We start from the raw sequence: 25,266 nt of genomic DNA on the forward strand, positions 1-25,266 counted from the left end.
TTTTTTTTTTTTTTTTTTTTAAGTTAATGTTTGACACCTTTGTGATCAACAGTGGTAAAAGACATAATATCTATGAAAAGTTACAGAATAATTGATATATGCATCTAATACGAGTCCAGCATTTGATATAACAATATACTATATCTACATATTTTTATAATTCTAAGGTATATATTGAATAGACACTGATGATCATTTTGCAATTAAGAAAGATATGTTGATATTAACTAAGTTAAAATTTACACATTTTGTGGGTACTATACGCAAACTTTTGTATTAATCTTATGGGATATTTGAGTAGATAGATATTGCTGTAGTATATTTCTTGTTATGTTTAATATTTTTATTGCATGTACTTTTGACTTATTTCAGTTTTAATATTTATTAAATAAGTAAAAAAGTCACGCAAACACCAAAATCTGAATTAATATTCCCTTATTTTGGATTATTATTAAAATCTATAAAATAATAATTATTGCAAAAGATAAAGATTTAAGTAAACTGATATTTTACATTAATAATTACTTTCTTATATAATTCTATAGAACTTTAAGGTATAACAGGTAATGTGGATATGTATCATGAATTCCATATGTAACTTGTTTAGGCAATAACTTTCTAATAATTACAAAATCATTTTTAATATTATAAAATTAATTCAAATTGAATTGAATTCCAAGTATTTTGGCATTTAATGAACTATTTTATTAAACAAAAAATTACATTTCTATAAGACTATTTTTGCATAATTGTACATTACATAGTTTCATATATCAACTATTGTAGTGGATAATAATATGTAATTCAAGTGTATTTTTTTGTTTTCCCTTTTTTCGGTTTTACTTATATATCTTTATTAATCTGTTATTGTATTTTATCATTTATAGTTATGAAACATATATATATATATATTTATTTTTATTCTCTATATATACATGCATTTGATTAAAAATAATACACGATTAAAATTTTACATAAAAATTTAAGAAATTCTTTTATTGTATATCAAATTCTGCAAAATTTTATTGCAAAATAACATTATATATACTTTGTTTGGAAATATTATATATTATTCTTACATTATTTATTTTTATACTTATCATTAAATTAAAACATGAAAAATATACTTTTATAATATTAATTATTCAGATAAATATTAGATTCAAGGAAGAAAAAAATTGTTGTAATATTTTGACAATCTTGTTATAGATTTACTACTGTAAGTCATAAAAGGACATTAAAGAAAATGTTAATTTCTTATTTGAAAAATGAATTTATTAATTTAATCAGTACAGCTGTAAGTATATCGAAAAATATCTTTATTTATATACTATATAATGTAAACCAAAAATCTTGTAATTATGTTTTTTCTGCTTTAATCGAAATTTCATTATCAATTATTTCTAATACAACAATATAAGTCATTCTTTAGGCTACGTTTAAATTTTTTTTATTCCTTTATTATAATTACCTTTTTTGATATAATCGTTGATTAAATAAATTAAAAACATCAAATAATGTAATCATTGTGTTTATATTATTTATATTTATAAACATAGATGATTTAGTTATCAGTTGGAATAGATATTCAAATTATAATTGTCAATGTGGGTTTTCCTTTTGTTGAATTATTTTTACAAATATTTTCTTATTTGTTTTATACATTATTTTATATTTATCTTAAATGTTGGATGGAGTTATTATGCTTTCTTATTCAAACATTTTGGTAAATAGCATTGTAGTAATATAATTATTTAATACTAAAATTACTTAGCAATTTAATTAAGGTGTGATAATTCATACATTGTATACAGTAATTTTTCATAATTACATTTGGAATTAAATAAAAACGAAATTATCATTAAGTTATAGTATAATTTATTTGTAATGTATTTCAAATAAGTATTTATTTTGTACATATAAATTTTCTTGTTTACAAAAACTATATACTTGTTAATTAAAAGAAATATGATTGTTTAATATGTATGTATTAATTGATATGTATTAGATTATTTTTATTAAAATTACATGTAATATTTTTAATAGTTATTAAATGTAATGACTTAGTTTAATTTCAACATAGGAGTATTTGTAATTTGTAATTTTTAATATCTCCAAACATTTTATATATCAATAATGAACTCTATAGTATGAAATATTTAGTTAAAGTTAATACCATTCTATAACTTTGTAGTGTATATTCTATTTTTCTATAAGCATAATATATTAATTGAAAAATAATTGTTGTATTTAGTGATACATTTTATGTAATAGATTACTGTAGAAGACACACTCTACTTTTTGCTTACAGATTTGTACCATAATCAACAAATATAAATACACCATGAGTGTGTCGGCAATGAATTTGAGTGGAATATAAAACAATGGGAAAAACCAGTATAATGGAATGGGAGGTGAACTATGCAGGACGAACATTTTTCCTGAGTGATTAATGAAAAAATACGTGTATCACATTACATTCGACGATATCTATTTTGAGTATCAGATCTATCAGAAAAAAATTAAAAAAAAAAAAAAAAATAAAAAAAATGAAGAAAAAGAGAGAGACAGAGACAGATGAAGCTCCCATTTGTAATTTTAGTAGTAATGGGCGGTGTTCGTTATAAATATATAAATATATATATATATACATATATATATATAAATATATATAAATACGATTATAATATAAATCATATATAATAAATATGATTTATAATTCATGATAAATTATAAATGATTACGCAAGAAAAAATAAACTTGTGAATATTACTAAGGATTTCATCAAATTCACCGTTTCATCTTATCCAAAATTATTTAATGTTTTACAAATAATTTTGCAATTATAGCAAAATAAATGGAGCGAGTTTCATGTAAAATAATAACTTTGGAAAGTAGTTGCTTTGTTTAATTACATTGGTGATTTATTTATTAGGTATGATGTTTATCATGTTAAAAAATGTTTTTATAAAATCTTATACTACATTAGGGAATATTTTTGTGTGCTTCACATTTCATTTTAGATTTTTATTTTCAAATCATATTTTAAATAGAAGTATGTTCAATATAAATAGCCCACATTGTGAATTATGAAACTTTAATTGTCAATAACAATCTAAATAATATTTTAATGAATTCAAATAACTTTCAAAGATTCGTTCAAATACACATCATCCAATACTATTGTATAAAAACTATGAAGGAAGCAAATTTAAATTCTAAAATTGAAATGCTGAGTAATCAAAATAAAACCTGGTATTTATATAAAAATCATTGTCAACTTAAGTTTTGAATAGAATAAAATGAAGAAATATTTGCATTTCTATAATGAATTTTCTCATTATTATGCAGTATTTGGAAGATTTATTGTTTCTTTGTTTGTTTCAAAAATATGCATTTAAATTTGAGAAAGTTTAAGTTTTTATTTATTTTGTCTTTTTAAATATAAAATGATAATGCTGTAAATTTTGTATTACTCACATAGAAAATTCGTAATTTTTGAAATTTTTATCAAAATATTGTATCTTTAAACAATATAAATTATGCATTTTATGATCGCCTTTATATAATTAACAAAGTGGAAATGTAACATTTTATTTCATGTTTTAGCTTTATATATTATAATATATGTATACTTAATAATGGCACGTGTATTAACATTTTATAATTACACTAATTCCCGTAGTAAATATGATTATGATTTTAAAAATTATTCTCTATTAAATTAATTAGATGCATATAAAAATAATTTCTATGTTATTGATATCCTATGGTTGGAAATGTATGTATATGATGCTTGAAGGCGTTTGCATCAATTTACATAAATTATTTTAACAATATTAAAAGATATTACATGAAATTGTAGACTTATCCACATTTATATGTATTATTCTATATAATATATAGAATGTATGTATTATTCTACATGATGTATATAATATTTTATGCTTCGAATGTTTATATATATTTCATGAAAAAAACACGATCAACACAAACCGTTAATAGCTAACATTCAATTTATTGATTTTGATTTTCTCCATTAATATTAATATCAATAATTTAGTTTTCGTATTTAGCTAATTTTTATATACACAGCTTATTCTTTAATAAAAACTAATATTTAATAATGTTAAATCAATTTATAGCAGAGAATCGTATTCCATACAATGATGAGAAAGATCAACTAAAACCAATTGTAAATATTAAATGGCCAACTTTGTCAGAACGTGCAATATCTAAGATTCGAACAATTTTCCGAAAAATTTGTTCAGAAATTCAAATCGAATCAGGCATAAATTACGACGATTTGTGCGGACCGTGGGTTTATTCAAAAAATCCTCTTTATAGTCAATATGTTGATTTACCACGTCCAAGTTTATGCATTTGGAAATACTTTTCAGAAGAAGATATAGTTTATCTCAAGAAACATCAAGAAAATAAGGACATAATACGTTCTTTTTTTGGTAAATAAGTATAAATGTTACTTTGGTAAATAATTATATGTGTAAAACAAAATAATATCATTTATTTGCAGAAAATAAATTATTAAATGAGACTACAGGGAAAAATAATACTATTCTTATAAATATATTATGGGAATTTTTCAAGTTTTCTAGGTATTTTAGTATATTACTTTTATAAAGAATTTGTTTCTAGAATTTAATACAAATTATGTCAAAAAAAAAAAAAAAATAATTTTGATATTTAATTCGTGCAATAATTTCGTGTTCATAGTATATATTTTTCTAAAATTAAATATTACAAAAATTAATTATAATCCATAATGAAATATGTATGAATTATATTTTAGGCTAAATTTATTCTGTGAGAAAAATATTTCTGCATGTTTGGGAATTGTGTATTTAACGCACTTATTTTTTCTTTCTTATCCATGGTGTACCGTTCAGGAAGTTCATCTATTTTTTTATAAAACAATTTTACTACATGTTATTTTGGTTTGTATATCTTTTTATTAGATTATGTAATACTTATACTATTTCTCTTCTAATGGATGATAATTAAGCTCTAAATAATAATTCTTTGAACAAATTAAGAAAGTTTGTATCTTTTATATATGTGAAATTGAACTAAGAATATATACATTTTAACTAGGAATATATATATTTTTAGTTTAATTTCAGTAATTTCTATTGTTTTTATCAAGTATAAATAAAAATAGAAGACATTATGTCTTATAGTTTTTAAAGTAACTTTCATTTGCTGTAATAGAATTTCTTATAATATTATAGTTTGCTGGTATTTTTATAAAGTAATAAAAAATTGATAATAGGATAATAATTTATTAAAAAACTTTGAATTTTGCTTATATAAACAAATGATTATTCATTACATTCATCAATTACCATCCATTAATAATAAATTATGATTGTTTTTATTTATTTAATATTTAATTTGTCGAAGAAAGAAAATATAAATTTTATATATATGATTTATTATTACACATAAATTATAGAAAAAATAGAAAGTATTTGTACTAACTTTTATCACAATACTAATATTTGATAATTAAAAATTTATAACAGTTTACAATATGTAATTTTTAGTATCCTACAAAAGGTCTGGAAATATTTAATATAATCGAGTGTAAGCATTTGTTTAATTTATTTCATAAAGTATACATGGAAAATCTTGTATTACTTCATGTTCTTTGTCATACAAATTATCACTTTACTTTGAAATTACATACTCCAGAAAATTGAATTATGAAAAATGAATAAAGAAAATACACAATGACAAGTAAATTATTTACTCAATGTACATTTACATTTGCAGATTGATTCATCCATATAAATACAAAGAAGTTCTATTATGTAGAATACAATGTAGAAAGATCTGATAAATAAACAATTTAATTATCTGTATTTTCATTAAAGAATACAATTCATTCATTTTTAGTAGTCATAACATTTCACATATGTTCATTTACTAGTAGATGATTGGTAACCGCAATCGTGATTTTCTTCTGATCCCACATCTGTGTTCATCCTGTTAAAACATTTTTCACTACATTCTAAATTATTTTTTTGCAACCCATTTATTAAATATTTTATTCTAGGAATCCACCAACCATTACTACACATTGAAATGCGTTGTGCTGTCCTCATCAGACTTAGTTTCTAAATGAAAGAAAGTACTTAAATTTGAATGAATGAAGATTTATGAAAAAATCCTTATAATTCATAATATAATTAAAGTGATAAGGTATAAATAGTTAATGTTATCAGAAGATATTTACATAAGTAAAAATTACTTATACAATTGTTATTATTAATAACAATTAAAACACATTAAGTTCAGAGTTATTTTCTTTACATCTTTAAAAAATTCTTTTTAATTTTATGTATTGAATTACATCATTCTTTTAATATCTGTTGTTTATTATCACTATTATAATTTTTTACTTCTAGAAATTTTATTTTTAGATAATTAATTTTAATAAAATTTAAAAAATGATAAACACAAGTCATTAAAAACCAAATTCTTTTCTCTATAGTATGATTTATAAAAGATCATTGTAATAACAACAAACAATAATTGTTAAAAAATAATAGTATTTAAAATGAAAAAATAAACTAAATGTAAATAATTTTAAGAAACAAATATGAATAATTTCTTATTACAGGAAATGGTATTTTCTGTAAATTAAAATAAAAATATATTCTAATTTTGTAAATTCATTTGCATACTACTGCTTCATCAAATATTATTTCTCTTTTAATTATACCACGAATTACAAGATTTCATATATCAAATATTAAAAGTATTGAATTGTTTTTAACAGTTTAAATTTTTTAATATTAAATCCTAAATAAGTTAAAATATTTGATAATCACTAAAAATAAAGAACCCATTTTTATACATGTACTTACCTTCTGTGATGATAAACTTTTAGAGCTTGCAGGGAGACATATATCAGTTTTTGGTAATATTTGGCATCCTACACAAACATTTCTAACATTTCTGCTACTATGTTTATGTATGCGTTTTAGTCTTTGCAGTAATGCATGATTGATGTGCTTTAATTTTTTTATTTCATCTATTAATGCTCTGCAAATTATTTTATTGACAAATTTTTAGTAACTTTGAACTTACACACCTTTAAAAATATTAATAAAATTTTGTAAATTCTGGAAACACTTACTTTTTCTCAAATCCAAGTTGTACTAATTCCTGCTATTAAGTTTGTTTACATATTCTCGTTGTTCCTCCATCCAAATGTGTATACATGAAACAACATATTGTGATTGATTACAAAGTTCTGATCGACTTATTGCTGTCTCTGTTAATTCTGCTGATATACAAGCCAAAGATTTATTTTTTGACTGGCACTCCCTTTTTAATTCTAACAATGATTTATGTGTTTCTTGCAACTAAAGAAAATCCATTTTATATCATTCTTACTGAAATTATATATTAAAAAATTTTGTTTTGAAAATAATTAAATATTTTTTTACCTCTGAAACAATTTCACAATTACTTTGTTCTATTGTAGATTTTTCTTTAACAAGATCACAATTTTTTTTTTTGTATTCTTCTAACTGTTGTATTATACAATGATTTGATTCTTCCATTTTTTTAACTTTTTCTCTTTCTTCTTTAATCTTAAAATTATTTTTAATTTTAAGCTCAAAATTATTATTATTGTTATTTAATATAAGATGTATATAATTATTTAAAATTAAAAAATATTAGATTAATTTATTTCACCTGTTGTTGTAACATGTCTAATTGTTCTGCATAAGATTTACAAATATCTTGCAGTTTGCAATATTCGTCACTCTTTATTGAATAGTTTCTTTTAATTTCTTCCAATTCATCTCTGAATTTATCTAAGTAATTTCGAAGCATAGTTTTCTCTTCCTCAATACTTGATAGTTTTAAACAATAATCTCTTTCCTGAAATTATTAAATAAAGATTAGGATAATTTTTAGTTAAATATTTTAAAATAGGTACCATATTTGTTAAACATTCTTGTAAATCAGCTTCCCGTTTTGTTATCTTGATTAATTGTTCTTGCGCTTTATTAAAATCTTCTGTGACTCTAAAATAATTATTTTTAGTGAAGCATAACTGCATTTGAAGATCTTTCAACTAAAAAAATTTATTTCACATTTTAAAAAGTTAATTTATTTCATAAGAATTTGTTTAAAATATGAAAATCAAGTAGCAAGATATTTAACATTACAACATATACCTTTATCACTTCATAATCTGCTTGCAGTTTAGCCATATTATCTGATTTTTCTTTTAACATTGTTTTCAAAGATTTTATTCTTTCATGCAAAGTTGACATTTCCTCTTCTGCTACATTTAATTCAGATAAATATGCTTTAATCTGTTGATTTTTTATATCTAATTTCTTTTCAAATTCTTCTATAATTTCTGTTTGTTTTTTCATAATAATTTCATTATTTGCAATCTGACTATATGAATCATTAATCTGCATAATGAAATAAAATATCTTTGTAATTTAACACTTAATTAATTATAATTTCAGATTATAATTATTGAAATTATTTTATTGAAATGTACCTGTATCTGTTTATCCTCTAATTTCTTTATCAATTTTTCAAATTTTTTGTTATTTTCTTGAGCAAACTGTAGTTTCTCCAATAAATCTTCTACTATTTTTGCCTGTTTTTTTAAATCAGATTTAAGCAGTTCATTTTCATATTGTAAACAACATTCTGAATCTCGTAATTTTTGTAATTCAAATGAAATTTGTTGAACATAAGTATCATTTTCTCTTTCTGTTTTCAGTTCTTTGTCAATTATATCAAAATCCAATTTATACTTTTGTAGTTGTCTTTTCATATCTTCATTTTCTCTAATTAAGATTTCAATTTCTGATTGTAAATCATGCTCATGTGATATATTTTTACATTGTTCCCTATTGTTAAATATTAGACCATTGCAATCACATACATCTTGGGTGGAATAATTTGTATTTTTAACCGTATCTTTAAATGTACTTTCTATCTTATATTGATGGTTTTTATCTTCATCAATTTTTATTTTGTTTTCAGTCTTCGATATTTCCTGCCTAAATCAATTACAAGTATTTTTAAATATATTGTATATATACAATAATAAAGTTTACATTGAAAAATTACCTCAGTTCTTGTAATTTTCTTTCAGCTTCTTGCCATAATCTTTTTGTATTTAAATATTTACTTTCCAAATAGCATTTCGATTGCATCAAACTGTCCATCTAAAAAGAAGTTAATACATTTTGTGGAATATATATCTGAAAAAATATATATTTCTTTATTTTTTTATAATGCTTTTTATACCTCATTCTTTAGAATTTGAATATCATTTACACGAGTTTCCAATTGTTCCTAAAAGATTTTTAATTATTAATACAATCAATAAATTTCATAATTTTCAATATTTAACATAATTACTAGTAACTTATATTTATTTTAATATCTATACAAAAATATCAAAATGCAATAAAACTCTAATGATAAAAAATATATCATTTTTATTATCAAAATGTACATGTAAAACAGTTTAATATGATTATTTACAACAATATTTCAAATTCTTCTACCTGTATTGTTTTTAAAATTGAATAATACGTAATATGAACGAAGGTAATAGCTAATCGATTATTGTATTCCATATAACTTATTTTTTGTTGAAGATCGTGAATTGCATCTCGTTGTAATTCTAACAATTCGCCCTGTTTAGCTGCCTATGTAAAAGAAATATGTCATTACTGTTATTATTAATATTTTATTTTATACGCAATAATTGATACCCTCAATATATTTATAAAATTAATCATTATTAAAAAGATGTTTACTAGACCTCTGCAAAACATTCATTATATTGACATTGAGTTTCTTCCGCATACATCGCCAGTAGACGAATAGGTTCAATTTTTTCTTCAAACTGTAAGTCAGATTGATTGTTTTTTTACAAATATGCTTTAAAATGTGCAATAATTTTATATTAATAGCACCACTAAACATAAAGGTAGCTTTCACGTATCATATTTCGTTATTAAATCAAACAATTTCTACATACTGTATTTAAAAATAAACGAGAAATATTAGTTAATATTAGTAATTATTGGTATGATCAAAATATGGAACAAAATACATGCATGTTATTTGTTTAATCGTTTATTATGACAATAGATACCATAATAAATTTTACTAATAAGTAATAAAATATTGTTACTATAAATGAGTAATTTCTTGTATATAGAAATATATTTATATTTACTTTAAAAACGATGAAATAGAATTTTAACAAATACTTTTAACAATTATCAACAATATTTACAAAAGTAAAGCTTTAAATATTAATAAATATACTAGATGGATATATAATTTATAAAATTTGATGTTCTGCTTAACACGTTGAACGCGACACACAACGGCGATCTATCCGTTTGGACTATAAGAATGATGCAACCAATACCCGTTGAAAAAGACAGTACAATGGTACAAAAAATTAACTTTTGAACTTTTCTTTAAATACATTATAAAAATAATTTTTTAAATCTTAATACAGCCGATCCCACTTTAATCAAACAAGAAGTATACTGTCAGTCCTCACAAACTAATACCACCTAAACGGAAAGTTCACTATCAGTCCCTACAAACTGATGCCGCGCTCAACGTGTTAATGCAATATTTTAAGCTCAAATACTACAAAAGTTTGCAGAAATTAAAATATTAAAAATAATGTATAACTATTTTAAGTCTAAAAACATGTATAATATTTAGAATACAAAATATAATATAGAGAACTATAAAGAATTCAATTTCAATTATTTTATAATTATTTATATGTTTAAAACTTTAAAATTGTACTATAGGTTGCTATACTATTTTCTGATAAAACTACACTGAATGCTTATTTTATACAAATAAATTATATGCTACTTGCACATATTTATATATTTTAAGTTAATATTTAAACATCATGCACATTCCTTTGACTATACACTGTAGACGAAATTGTAGGCCACTGTTCACTCATATCACTCACGGTTCTATGTCCAATTTGATCTATACATTTTTTAGCTTCCACTACAGCATTTTGTAAGTGTCCAATAGTTTGAATCTGAAGATCATTCTAAAAAAACAATATTTTAAAACAAGTCTTTACATAGTGTTTATACAAAAAAAAAACAAGTATTTATATAAATTATAATTTACGTATGTTATATTCAAAGAAACTTTAATTTGACATAATATAAAATTATAAGAAATGAGATAGTTGTGTTTTAAAATAAGGTTAATAAATAAAAATAATAATTTCTTTTATAATATTCACTAATATTACAAAGTAAATACAAACCTGTTTTAATAATTCTTTCTTCTCTTTCTCATATTTAGAGATTATTTGATCTTGATTATCAATCTAAAAATATGTACATTAGATATTGTATTAAAATTTTGATAATTATAATTGACATACCTTTAATAATAAATCTTGATAAAACTTTTTGTTTAATTATCACATTTTCAATAAAATAACTTATGTAAATGTACAAACGTTTTGATGTTGATGTTCAATTGTAAATTTAGTATATATGACATATAAAACAATTTCAAGTATAAAGAATCAATGAAACAATAAAAAATCTGAACAAATTATGTAACTTAAGAACTAAATAAATAATCTAAACATATTTTTATTGTTAAATTCTAATTTTAAATATCAATTCTAGAAATGACAAAATTATGGGAGAATTTAAAACATATAATGATTTTTCATAATATGATAAATAATAAATCACGATACTCTCTATCATTTTGAGATCTAAAATTCCACTTTCGAGATATAAGGATTATAATTATTATATATAGCTTTTTGTACATATTATTTGAATGTTCAAAAATTTGATTATATAATTTCATATATTTCAAACTAAAAAAATACAATTTGATTATAAATAAAATTGATTTTGTGAATTCAATTTTAAAATAGCATGTATTAGAAGTTGTTTCACAAATTTTAAGTACATATAGTTTGTAAATAAATATCTGCTTTTCTTCCATAATTTTGAATACCATATGTAATCATTCTTTTTAAATATTGCAAAATAATTTTCATTTGAAACAAAACAGCTAATGTTAACATACCTTTTCTTGAAACTTTTGGTGAAGTTCTTTTAATTCAGATTGTGTCATTACAATGGAATCTTTTTGAATTTTGATAATTTCATCCATATTTTCTATCTGTAAACATGGTTTAGGTATTGTTTATACTTTTATTTAAACTTAATGTCATAAAAGATCTAAAAGTTATAAAAGAGGATACAAATGAATGAATAGTACTTACAAGTTTATCTTTAGAATACAACGCATTTCTAAGCTCTTCAATTTCTTGGGAACAATTATCTAATTCACTTTCATATTTTTGCAATTTGTCTAGTAAATTCATCAATGATCTTGTAGAATGACAAAAATTAGACGAATCCTCACAAATCTATAAAAAATACTTTGAAATAAGTATTATTTAGAGTTTCAATGTATATTATTATGTTTAATTATTATTTACATTCACTATAAATACATAATTAAATAACATAAATAATTTTGCACAAACCAATTTTTTTAATTCTGCTTTAAGTTCCTGAAGGCCAACTTTTGTAGACTTTATCGTACCCTGTAGCTTTTTAAATAACTGAGGTGTAGTCTATAAATATAAATCAATTTATTATTATTAATTTAATAATTTTATGAAGAATTAATAACATTTACCATTATATCATGTCTAAATTGAGAACAGCAACACTGTAACAATGTATCTTCCATATTATGTTCATTATGCTTTTATTAAATGTAAAAGAAATAAAAAAGTGTAAATTACATTGCATATATTATAATTTCAAATTATATTTTTAATAACAGTACATGAAAAAATATAAATAAAATAAAATGATTTTCATAAGAAATCAACTTACAGCAGAATTTAATAATTCTTTAGATTTTTTTAATTCAACTTCACTATCATTCAATTGTTGTCGCAAAGTGCATTCAATTTCTTTTTGAAGTTTAAGCTAAAATTTTAGTCAATACATTTTATTTAAGTAATGTTATATGATAATCTTATTATATATTATATATATATATTGAATAAATTATATTTACATTATTTTCTAATTCTATCGTCTTTTTCTTCAATTCCATGTTGTCTCTTGAATGAGATCGTTTATAATTATCTGCTTTTGTTTTAGCTATGTGGAGTTCCTCTTCTATTGACTGAATGTTATTTCTTAAAAAATTGTTTGCCTCTTCATTGCACTTAGCCTACGAAAGATTAAATATGAAAACAAATATAAAAATGTTAAAGTAGTAAATTAAAATTTTTTTATTAAAATTATATAAATAATAGTACATCATATAAATATACTATTGCTTTATATAAATAACGGTATTATAATTTATTTAAATAATTATTATTAAGTTATTATAATTATTGTATTATATTAAAAAATATAAATTAGATGTGAATTACCTCATGTTGCAGTATTTTAACTTGATCATGTAAATCAGTAATTCTACATTTCCATAAACACGTTTTCTCATTGCATTCTGAATAGAGTGATTTCTGTAAAATATTTATTATAAATAAAAAGATTTACTTATAATATATGTTGTTAAGATAATTTATAAATTCCGCACTTGTGATATATTATACTTTAAATTATCATGTTCTTTCTTTAATTCATGTACAGCTTGTTTAATTTGCAGTATTTCATTCAAAACCTAAAATAAATATTTGCATTAAAATAATCAGAAAGAAATATAAAAACAGTAACATCAATTTATTAAATAAGATAAAATATTACTTGTGTATATAACTGAGTCTCCATAATATTACATTCAGATATCTGTCACATAATTAAAACAAAATTATACAAAACCTTAATCATAATATAAATAATAGATACATACATGTTCCTCCTTTGGAGAATAAGATGATTCAAACATGTTTTGTACTTTTAAATGAATTACATTAATTTTTTCTTCTAGTTTTTGTAATTTTTGTTCTTTCTGTGAAAGTGTTATTTCTACTGTATCATGTTCTGACATCTATAAATTATGAAGTTTAAATCAGATAATGGATTTAATAAAATTGAAATTAAAAAATGGTAATTAATCATATTTATGATATAAATATATTAACCGCATCATCTATTTTATCTTGTAATTTCTTTGTAGAGGAATCTATCTCATGAAATTGATTCTTCAATTTTTCCAGATCTTTTACTATGGAACATTCCTTAAATTATTTAAATATTATTTATTTATTATGAATATTGTAGTTTTTTAAACATTTTATTTAATGAGAAATTTCAAAAGCTTACTTGATTTTGAAATATTTGTAGATTAGATGATGTTTGTTCTATCTCTTCAATCACTGAACATAATAAGTCATTATAAATACATACATCTCCATGGTTAGGTGTAGTTTCCTAAAATTTTTAAATAATTATAAAATTATAATAATATTATGCTTTAATTAATAAAATGTAAATAACAAATTTATTCTGTATATTAACATGGATTAATAAGTGAGATTCAGTAAGATTTATTTCATTTTTAATATCTTTTAATTTATTCTTTCCTAAAGTTATTCTATTATTGTGTCTTATTCTCTCTCCTTCCTATAATAAAGAAAAGATTTGAATTACTTTTGAGACAATAACATTTAAAATATTCAAATTTAACAATTCTTACTTGTAACTGCAATTTATTAAGTACTTCTGCTATTTTTCCACGACATTTTATTAATTGATTTTGCATATTTACGACTTCTTTATTTAAATCAACATACTACAAAAATTAAATAATTAATGAAAAACTGTACTAGTAATACCTCTAGTAATATCTAGTCACAGTAAATTTAATGCAAAGCTTACCTTTTGATGTCTACATTTGAATGAAGAAACAATTAGATTTATTTCATCTTTGATATCTTCCATAGTAACTTGTGCTTCAATAGCACATGCTCTAAACACATCCATTAACTTAAATTGATTAATATCTGTGTATGGCTATAATAAATAGTTAAGTTTGTAATTTATATTACAATTTATAATAAAAGTATATTTTTTATTTACTTAATCTGACACTTATTCATTAATATCTTTATCTGAAGTATAGTTTAAATATTATTAACATAATACTTACTAACAAATTAAAACTTTCTATATGAAAAAAATTATTGTTTTCCATTTGAAACTAGGGCAATACAAGTTACAATGTTATAAATAATGCATTGTTTCTTTATAAAATGAACAATTGAAAAAAAATATACATACTAAAGAATTAATTATTCCAATTAGTTCCTCCTTCCTTGAATATATTTTGTTTACATATTCAATATTTTTAGTTAGTTTGTACTTTATGTTATCCATAGAACATTTATTCTCAATTGTATTATATTCCTGTTAAAAATTCAACATAACTATTTCATAGTTATTAACATAACTATTCCAAAATAGTATTAATATCATAGTATTAATATTAATATTAGTAAACATTTTTCAATTATAAGTATATATACAATAATAATATAAAATTTTTATTTTTTTACATTTTGTTACAATTAAAAGAATGTATTGTATGTATATATCATTAAAATTAATTAAATATTTTGTTTCTACAAATACTAGAATTCCTTATTACATTCAATTATTCTTCGTAGGATTTCTTTGAGATATTACAGACAACTGAAAAATGTTTATTGATAAAAGTTTTAACTAGAATATATTAAATGCAAAGTAAAAATATTTTTCAATAAGATATTGAAGAAATATTTTAAGTAATAATAACAAGCTTTTTTTTATATTGCTTAATTATAAAATTATTTTGTTCAGTATTTTGCTATTTAATAATTTATTAAAATACATATAAATATATTTGAATTTCAGATTTAATTAAAATATAAGTTATATTAAAGTTACCAACTTCATTTCTCTCACAGCATAATTCTTCTACAGTTTTTTCCAATTCTATTTTTAATTTAGAAAGATCTTCCTTTTCTTGTTCCATCAATGATTTTACCTTATTCAGATATAATACAATTTGATTCTAAAAATCAGAATGCATTTAAAACAATAAATATTATTTGAAAATAAATTTTGTAACATTAAAGTTTCAAAAATATTTATATTTATATTACCTGTTGATTTACAGGATTCCTTGACTTTATAACATCCTAGGAAAAGATAAAAATCATCTTTTTAGACATCAATTACATCTTAGTTTTTGAAGTATTATTTTTTAAAATATTATTACTATATCATTATTTCTTTTTTAAATATATAAAACAGAAAAAATGAGAATTACAAACAAATATTTTAAGTACGTATGTATTTATTTTTTACCTTTTAATATGTTATGTTCATCAACATGAACAATTTTTTATATTATGTTCTCTGTAATCAGAGTTAAAAATATGAATGAAAAATATCTTAATCTTGATATTGAAATATTAATGATTATATTAACGTAAATATTAAAACAAAGCAAATAATATATTCACATTGAAATAGAAGGCAATCATATTGAAATATAATATTAAACGTCGCAATTTTATCTATAACATATAATACATTATTATATGATTTATTACATTATTAAGTTAAATATTAAAATAATGATTTAACATTTCAATTATTATATGAATTGAAAAATATTTATTAGTTTTCAGATTTTTCACAAATAAGAGTTTGTTTATTGTTTAAAGATTGTTTGTGTGTATTAAAATGTGGCAACTTTTTGCTATATTTCAAAATCTTTTTATCAATATTATGAAAATTTGTATACATGCCAATTTTATTATACTTTGTGTTATCATGAGAATTTAATAATTTTGTTGTTAAATTATTATAGTTTGTTTCCATTGTAGGTATGCTTTTTGTTAGTTTATTATAGTGTGAAATACTTTCATTGTAAGTTTGCAAAAATGAAATATTTTTATGCTCTGGAAAAGTATACATTATTTTTGGTACAATAATTTTCTTACATAATTTACAAAAAAGTTCCATCTCTTGCCTATTAATAGTAACTTTGTCATAACGATTATTAGCACGAGGAAAGAAGTTAGAGTATAAACACTGAAAATAAAAAGTATCATTGTTATCAATGTACAAATGTAGGAATTACTATTTATACCTTAGCTATTGTTCGTTTTAGTTCTTTTCGCATTTCTTTAATAATACTCTCTTTAAAATAAATTTGCATATTTGCAAAACGATATTGCTCTTGCAATATAGTCATTTGTTTTTGTAAAGACATTAATATTTCATTTTTTTCCATCACTTCGACTGTTAAAACATTTTGCTTCTGTATTGATTCCTAATAATTGACACAAATACAGTCATACCTAAATTAACATTAAAAAATAAAATATATATTAAAATAAATGACAAACTTTTTGTAAATTAGTCATCCGTTGTTCTATTTCTTGGACTGCCTTGTATTTTTCACTCAACTGAATTTGTATATTATTTAAACTTATGTCGCTATCATGAATTGCTATCGCCAAATTAGATTCCGCGTCACGCAAACGTTTTTGTAAGCTTTTTGTTTCTAGATCTTTTTCAATGAATAGATTTTCCACAATATCAGCCATTAACATAATCTGGATAGCAACAAAAGTTTTAAAGAAACTACATACAGTTGAAAATATTTCAACATGATTGCCTTATTATTCATTATTCAATATGTTTAATTTTCAATGATTCTACTTTATTAGAAAAAAAAATTATGCCTGTACATATATACATACGTACTTAACATTTAAATTTAGAAGTATTATTTAGTTTAACTTACATCAAAAGTTTCTTCATCATTTGTTACAAATGAACTGCATGCCATTTGATCTGTAAATTTAACTTGTTTTCTAAGATTATCACTAAGACTTTGAAACTGGGAAACATATAATTTAATGGTATCTTCTTTTGTTTGTAATTTTGTATTAAGATCAAGTAATTTATCTTCTAACTCTTTCTGATGTCTAGAAAAATAAGAAATTTATTATTAAGTATGATATATATGGTACTAAATGTACAAGTAATCATTATTTAAAATTGCATTCAAATTTTACTTACGCAATCATTTTCTTTTCATTTTCCTGAAGATGTTCAATTTGCAGTTTTAAAGACTGCACATTTTTGTGGCTTATATCTCCCTAATTTTAAAATCATAAAATTAATTTCAAAATACCATTAATTAATGGTACATATCATAGAAAATTTTAATATAAGAAAAACAACAATTTGTAGATAATTATGTTACATACCCACCATTTATTTCATATAAAAATTATATAGTATATTTGACAAAGAATTTATTTAAAGGAGTGTAGGAAATTAAAATATAAAATAAACTATATTTACTAATTATGTATGTATGTATATAGCAAAAAGTAAAAACTTAATTAAAGAGATGTTGAATGGGAAGGATGTATCATGCAAATATTTCCACCTAATGGATAACCTGATTTATTCATAAAATCATGACTAATTTGTATTCTAAGTTTGAATCTTTTATCAGCATCTATGTTTATATTTACCTGATCACAGGTACAACTGCAAATATATAAAAGAAATTATATTACTTCTTTTAAATAAGAAAACATAGAATTATATATTTTAAACATAATTAATAAAGAATTTAGAAATATTAGAAATAAAGAATACAATAAATTGTACAATATAATTGTAAGGAAGAAAGAAAAATGATACTTTTAATTATGTTTTACTTGTATTTTCAATAACGAACTATTTAATTAGGAAAACTTACTTCACAGGAATAGGTATATCACTAGGTTCAATTTCAAAAAATTTGATATCATCTAAATTCCAATGATTGTCTTGTACTGCACGTCTTATCAATTCTAATAATCCTCTGATATCACTTTGAAGAAACTCTATTTTTCGTTGCATAAATTTTTCATCTCTCTCTAGGTCACTTACACGATTTGAAAGTGTATTTATAGCCTATAATAATAACAATTATTAGCTATACTAAACTGATACTACTTTACCTTATAATTTAAAAAAAAATTCTAAACATACCTTCTCTGTAATCATTGACTTTGTCATATTTTCAGAAACTAACACTGATGAATGTTTCAATTTCTGTTCTAATAATTTAACTCTACTACAAGCAGCTTGTTCTAAATCCTCTACTACTTGCACTAACATAACATTTTGTTCTTTCAAATTTTTGATCCATTCTTTTGAAATTTCAAGTTTCATCTATGAGTTCAAATATTAATTGTCAATAGTAGATAAAGTATTAGGACACAATTTATATTAATAATTAATATACATTCATTTGTTATATTATACATTATAACATATACAATATAATTTTTATATAATTATAGATTTCTGACATCTTTAAAATAAGAAGTGCAATATTTTAAACATAATAAATTTTAATTATTTTATTAATATTATATATAATACAATTTAACTTTTTAATTATTAGAATAAATCTAGGAATGACCAGAAAGTACTTAAAACAAATTAGAAACATAATTTATATTTGAATTAATTAACAATGAAAATATAGATTATTAAATTGTTATTATCTCTTTTTTTATACAAATAAACTAAAACAAAATTTTTTGCTCCAAGATAAAATTTTATAAAAATGTAAACATAAATAATAAAGTATGTAATAACAATAATACACAATACTACTGAGTCAAATTAAAACTGGAACTAAACGAACAAGGAAAATATAGAGTGATTACATTTATATAAATAAATAAAGTTAATATTATATTATAAAAGAACTTACACAAACTTGATCAAATTCATTTTCAAGCTGTCGGTCAACATTTTCAATCCGAGTTTCATATAATTTTTGAAATTCATCAATAATTTTTAAAGTTTCAGTCTCACCACAAAATTCTCCGGTAGTTTTATCAATAGCAGTACAATTGCAGTCTTCATTAAAAAGCTTAGAAATGCTTTGAACAGATTCAATCGTTGAATCAAACGAATTCATGGCACTTGAATGAGGAAACCAAATAACATAAATAGATTATTGGTACATTAAATTAAAAAAATCTTCCTACACTCAGTTTAAAAATAATCTTAAGATAACTATCAACATGCTAACTCGCCATTTTATCATCATAGTTGTCAACATGTTTTTTCGTCCATGAGCAACAATTAAGTAAGAAGTATAACTCTACCTTTCAAATTTCATAAAGAAATTTATGATTTACAGATAATTGGAAACGTAATTTTAATGTTTCAAATTATAATTTTTATGAAAATGGAATTATCTGTTTTTGGAAATAATAATTTTTCTTAAATTATAGTTGCAAAACTAATTTTTTATCAGTAAAATCTTATTTATTATATTTTTTATTTAGTTATTAACGTGTTTATTACAAATTGCATTTTGCAAAAAAGGAAGATAATTATTATTAATAAATATTTGAAAAAATTAATATAAATATGTAAATGATAATTATTTCTAAAAGATATTTGTGAAAAGAAATGTTTTAATACTTTGAATATTTTTATTGCCTCAAATAATTCGCAATGAATTAGAAAATCGAATTAGAAATTTTAATCAAAATTTAATTAAATAACTTTTATTTCATCAAATTTTATTCAAAATTTAATTAAATAACTTTTATTTCATCTATAGCTATAAATGAGTTGCATTCATTGAATCATAGTTTATGGGTTTAGTTCATGAGGGTTATGTTTTTAATATTATATAGATGATTGATCTTTTAATGTAGAAATTTAACGTATAATGTTAATTACTTAAAAATTTTTTAATTTTTTATACATATTTTATAATAATTTTACTAATATCTAAAACAATTAAAATATTTAATTATTTCGATTTATATAATTCACATATAATATATGAAGTATTGAAGCTAATATTTCATATTAAATACATATTTTTTAAAAGAAATTATAAAATAATATTAAGAAATATTATATTTCCTGTTTTTATAAATACAAACTTGATTTATAAATATTTTTAAATTGTTTTAGAAAAATTGTCTAATATTACTTAAATATGAATAAAAGAAAATTTGAGGAAGAAAGGAAAAACATGCAAAACAATGAAAATTCTGCAAAAGAAACAACCGAGATTAAACGAATTTTATCACGTTTTAAATCAGATAAGGGTGAAACATTACCAGGAGGTTTATTAGATTTACCTATAAATATTACTGTTGATAAATTACAAATAATATGTAATGCACTTCTACAAAATGAAGAACCAATACCCATTGCTTTTTATATAAATAATGTTGAAATCACAAATAATTTGGAAAATAGTATTAAAGAAACTTATAGTATTAGTGAAGATATAATTGAAATTATATATCAACCACAAGCAATTTTTAAAGTTAAAGCTATTACACGATGTACTGGATCATTGGAAGGTTTGTATTTCATATAGAGCAATATAATATTACATGACAGTAATTTTAAACATTATGTAAAATAAAAATACTTATTGTACACAGGTCATAAGGAGGCTGTAATAACAGCTGCATTTTCTCCAAATGGAACATATTTAGCTAGTGGTTCTGGAGATACAACAGTTAGATTTTGGGATATATATACACAAACTCCATATTATACATGTGAAGGTCATAAACATTGGGTATTATGTATATCATGGTCACCATGTGAAACTAAGCTTGCATCTGCATGTAAAAATGGTACAATTTTATTATGGAATCCAGAAACAGGGAAACAGATAGGTAAAGATCATGATAGATTCATTGAATATATTAACGAGTAATATAATTTATATATAACCTTTGTGAATTGTTAGGAAGAGCAATGTTAGGACACAAAATGTGGATCACTTCTTTATCTTGGGAGCCATATCACAAAAATCCAGAATGTCAGTATATAGTTAGTGCATCAAAGGATTGCGATTTAAGGATATGGGATACAATACGTTCACAAACTGTTCGTACTCTTTCTGGTCACACAAGAAGTGTAACATGTGTTAAGTGGGGTGGAAATAACCTTATTTATTCTGGTTCACAAGATAGAACTATTAAAGTGTGGAGAGCAGAAGATGTAAGCCTTACAAAAATATTTTAAACTATATTACCAAGTATTTGATTAAAATCGATTGAATATATTTAGGGAATTTTATGCAGAACTTTAGAAGGCCATGCACATTGGGTAAATACATTAGCATTGAATGTGGACTATGTACTTAGGATTGGCCCTTTTCATTTTGGAAAGAATGAAAAAAAATCTGAAAATCCTGTAATATATGCAAAAAAGTGCTATAAATCTATAGGTGAAGAAGTACTTGTTTCTGGGTCTGATGATTTTACATTATATCTCTGGAAACCAGAAAAAGAAAAGAAATTTATTGGTATTATTCACTGTTATAAAAGTACAACAATTATTTTGAAGTAGAAATATTAATTTTCCTACTTTACATTTCAGCAAGAATGACAGGACACCAACACCTGGTTAATGATGTTAAATTCTCACCGGATGGTCGCATAATTGCATCTGCTTCATTTGACAAATCTATAAAACTATGGGAATCAAGTACAGGAAGGTATATAACTTCATTAAGAGGTCATGTACAAGCTGTATACTCAGTATCGTGGAGTGCAGATTCCCGTTTACTTGTTAGTGGTAGTGCAGATTCTACTTTAAAAGGTAAGTAAATTATATAAATGATCAATTAAAATCATAAATGCTATCAAATGTATGTTAATGTAGTTTTTTAAATAAAAAATAAGTAGTTTGAAATACAGATAAAAACTTTATTTGATAAAGAGTCTTATATATTTGAAATATGTTAATGATTTGGTTTTTTATGAAAGGCTTAATTAGACTTTTAAAAATAAAGAAACAATGTTTTAATAAAATTGTTGTACAACTTTGTTTCAGTATGGAGTTTAAAAACAAAGAAACTTTACCTGGATTTACCTGGCCATGCAGATGAAATTTATGCAGTAGATTGGTCTCCAAATGGATTGCATGTTGTGTCAGGTGGAAAAGATAAAGTTTTACGACTATGGCAGAATTGAATAATATATATAATAATAAACTTTTTTGAATTTATTTTATAATTTTATTATGCCGTTTAAAATCATTTATAAACACATATAAAGTAGCACAAATTAATATTTTAATAATATAAATTTTAATGGTAAAACCCATAAAAAGTTTCATAATCCTTTATTTTACTAAAACAAATAATATCAGAATCAGATTCTACAACCCTAAAAACCTATGAAACGATATATTTTACAACAAAGACGTTTAAATAATAAAGCTATTAATTACGTTCGTGTTTTTGGCGAGCCGGTGTACTGTGCGTCGTCCTCCACCCTATAGGGTAGAAACCAATTAAGGAATCGTCTCTGGGATCTAACGGCAGACCGACATGCAGTATCTACGATTACAAGACCATCACTCGGTCCTGTACGCCCTGGTACATAGGATGACTAAGGCTGATAGACCCTTGTATTGAATCGGTACTTAAGAACAAACTCATCCATGAGATATGAACAACCCTTTTCTCTTTTTTTTTTTCGTGAGGAAAATGTTTCAAAGGATACCCCGTTCCCCTCAGAGGGGAATGGGGTTATGTGAGATTTGTACTTATTAAAACCCCCACAGTAACCGACCTCGTCGCGTTGGGAGAGTACTAAGAATTGATCAAAAAATGCATTTCGAAACACGAGGATTGTCTATCGCCCCTAATATAAATAGCTACTATCTTAAATCATTCATCACGAGTCAAGTAGTTCGACGAGGCTCTTGGCGACGTGGGTCATAATAGATCCAGGTACGGATGACAAAGGGTTAATCATCAATTATTAATTTTCTTTAAAACGAGAGATAAAAGGTAAAGGTTTATAATAAAATATTTCAAATAAAAGATAACAAATTTGCAATGTAAGAAATATATAGATCCTAGTAAAAAATTTGAAAATTACAATGTATAGAAGGTCGAAAGTAGCATATTAATAAATTTAAGATATTGATTACAAGATATAAAATCATCATATAAGACAGATATTTTTAAATAATATAATTGTTCAATAGTATAAAATAATGTGTTAAACAATATATATATTAACTACATTTAATTAAAAATTCTGTGACTCATTTTCTTGAGTTTATATATAGTTGTATATAAGTTCTTCATTATATATATATATAAAAGATTAAATCATAGTGTAGTGGAAAATAAAACAGCTTACCACCATATGTAACATCGTAGTATTCTATCATTCTTCATTCTTCACAATTATTAATGTAATTTTAGTTTAATATTAGTTAAGTAATAGATAACTACAGTATGGATAATTTATATTTAAATGCGGAGAAATAAAATTATTATGTTTCTAATTTACTTTAAAGTACATTGAAAGATATTGAAATATGTTGAATGTTCAATAGCAAAATTGTTTAAATTATTTATTTATATGATTATTAGTCAAAATGTTAGTCAATAATAAGGTCAGTAATAATGTTGAGTATCGAATAATATTAAATAATTCTTTTATAAGTCAACATTATTTTATAATTATATTCGAATTTTATTATTGATGTTTGATGTATTTCCAAATGCTACGTAACATTTACATTAATTTTATTTATGAATATAAAATGTATCGATGGAAGAAATGTATTTGATTTTAATATAGTTTACTTCAGAATTCAAAGAAAATTATGTATTAATACTTAATGCTAAATATTACTGTATATTGTACAAATTGCATGTATATTTTTTCAAATAAAAAATGATTTATTACCTATCTTAATCCATGCTTGTTTATATCAGAATTCAATTTAATATAGATGTCAAAATGTAATTTTCAACAGTGACATTTTAAATTTATAACTTGACTAATCAATAGTATTTTTATACTATAACCAAGTTATAATAATTAGTCACATTCTTACAAAACTCACACAATTTAACTACGTAATAACAATTGCATATAAGGATAGTAATTTAATTTGAAATAGCTAAATTAAATGATATTTTATCTATTATCTTAAGTAATCTAAAAATTCAGATACAATTTTCAGTTATCATCAGCATCATCATCATCATCTGATATATATTTTTTAGTGACCCTTTTTCTTCGACCTCCTCTACCTTCACCCTTTCTTCCTTTCAATTTAATTTTCATTCTGACACTTGAATCTGCATCTGATCCTTCTTCACCTTCACCTATTAAAAATTTCATGTATATAAAATCTTTGACAT

General features: G+C 22.3%; 5 protein-coding genes across 10 annotated transcripts in view; 3 read left to right on the forward strand and 2 right to left on the reverse strand.

The window, feature by feature from the left end:
* Rab5 (RAS oncogene family member Rab5) overlaps positions 1-2,609 on the forward strand; it is an 8,431-nt gene extending 5,822 nt beyond the window's left edge. For all 5 annotated transcript variants that reach the window (XM_017904961.1, XM_017904959.1, XM_017904960.1 and 2 more), the window contains exon 6: positions 2,312-2,609. The gene's annotated coding sequence lies outside the window, so the exon portion shown is untranslated. The remainder of the gene's footprint in view (positions 1-2,311) is intronic.
* A 1,498-nt stretch (positions 2,610-4,107) lies between these two features.
* LOC108550988 (uncharacterized) lies at positions 4,108-4,471 on the forward strand. Its single transcript, XM_017904973.1, has one exon. It carries the CDS (start codon positions 4,127-4,129, stop codon positions 4,469-4,471), a length of 345 nt encoding a protein of 114 aa, XP_017760462.1. The 5' UTR covers positions 4,108-4,126.
* Positions 4,472-5,939: 1,468 nt separating this feature from the next.
* On the reverse strand, positions 5,940-20,118 carry LOC108550981 (sporulation-specific protein 15). The gene is given in 40 exon segments (XM_017904965.1): positions 5,940-6,137; positions 6,891-7,068; positions 7,163-7,196; positions 7,199-7,391; positions 7,476-7,622; positions 7,729-7,917; positions 7,976-8,155; positions 8,217-8,462; positions 8,555-9,065; positions 9,136-9,233; positions 9,316-9,363; positions 9,579-9,722; positions 9,839-9,957; positions 11,026-11,116; positions 11,342-11,404; positions 12,130-12,225; positions 12,329-12,475; positions 12,596-12,685; positions 12,751-12,819; positions 12,954-13,049; positions 13,141-13,299; positions 13,508-13,600; positions 13,675-13,758; positions 13,842-13,883; positions 13,948-14,085; positions 14,180-14,275; positions 14,361-14,468; positions 14,535-14,660; positions 14,734-14,829; positions 14,916-15,050; positions 15,187-15,237; positions 15,318-15,443; positions 15,967-16,089; positions 16,181-16,216; positions 17,836-18,019; positions 18,114-18,193; positions 18,578-18,593; positions 18,808-19,004; positions 19,083-19,265; positions 19,816-20,118. Coding segments are annotated over 40 exon segments (5,220 nt in total). The 5' UTR covers positions 20,026-20,118.
* Positions 20,119-21,066: 948 nt separating this feature from the next.
* Positions 21,067-23,068, forward strand: Nle (notchless protein homolog 1). The gene is made up of 6 exons (XM_017904969.1): positions 21,067-21,439; positions 21,524-21,763; positions 21,838-22,091; positions 22,161-22,398; positions 22,473-22,694; positions 22,929-23,068. The coding sequence occupies exons 1-6, from the start codon at positions 21,067-21,069 to the stop codon at positions 23,066-23,068; spliced, it is 1,467 nt and encodes a 488-aa protein (XP_017760458.1).
* A 2,013-nt stretch (positions 23,069-25,081) lies between these two features.
* The window catches only part of brm (ATP-dependent helicase brm), a 43,410-nt gene continuing 43,225 nt past the window's right edge, over positions 25,082-25,266 (reverse strand). For both annotated transcript variants that reach the window (XM_017904976.1, XM_017904975.1), the window contains exon 13: positions 25,082-25,230. In XM_017904976.1, coding sequence (XP_017760465.1) covers positions 25,082-25,230 — 149 coding nt within the window. The remainder of the gene's footprint in view (positions 25,231-25,266) is intronic.

Source organism: Eufriesea mexicana, unplaced genomic scaffold, assembly GCF_001483705.2.
Source record: "Eufriesea mexicana isolate 0111107269 unplaced genomic scaffold, ASM148370v2 scaffold3528, whole genome shotgun sequence".
Classification (NCBI taxonomy): domain Eukaryota; kingdom Metazoa; phylum Arthropoda; class Insecta; order Hymenoptera; family Apidae; genus Eufriesea; species Eufriesea mexicana.

Coding starts and splice junctions, on each gene's coding strand:
- LOC108550988 (XM_017904973.1), top strand. CDS start 4,127: ATGTTAAATCAATTTATAGCAGAGAATCGTATTCCATACAATGATGAG.
- Nle (XM_017904969.1), top strand. CDS start 21,067: ATGAATAAAAGAAAATTTGAGGAAGAAAGGAAAAACATGCAAAACAAT. Junction 21,440..21,523: donor ATGTACTGGATCATTGGAAG/GTTTGTATTTCA, acceptor TATTGTACACAG/GTCATAAGGAGGCTGTAATA. Junction 22,695..22,928: donor TGCAGATTCTACTTTAAAAG/GTAAGTAAATTA, acceptor ACTTTGTTTCAG/TATGGAGTTTAAAAACAAAG.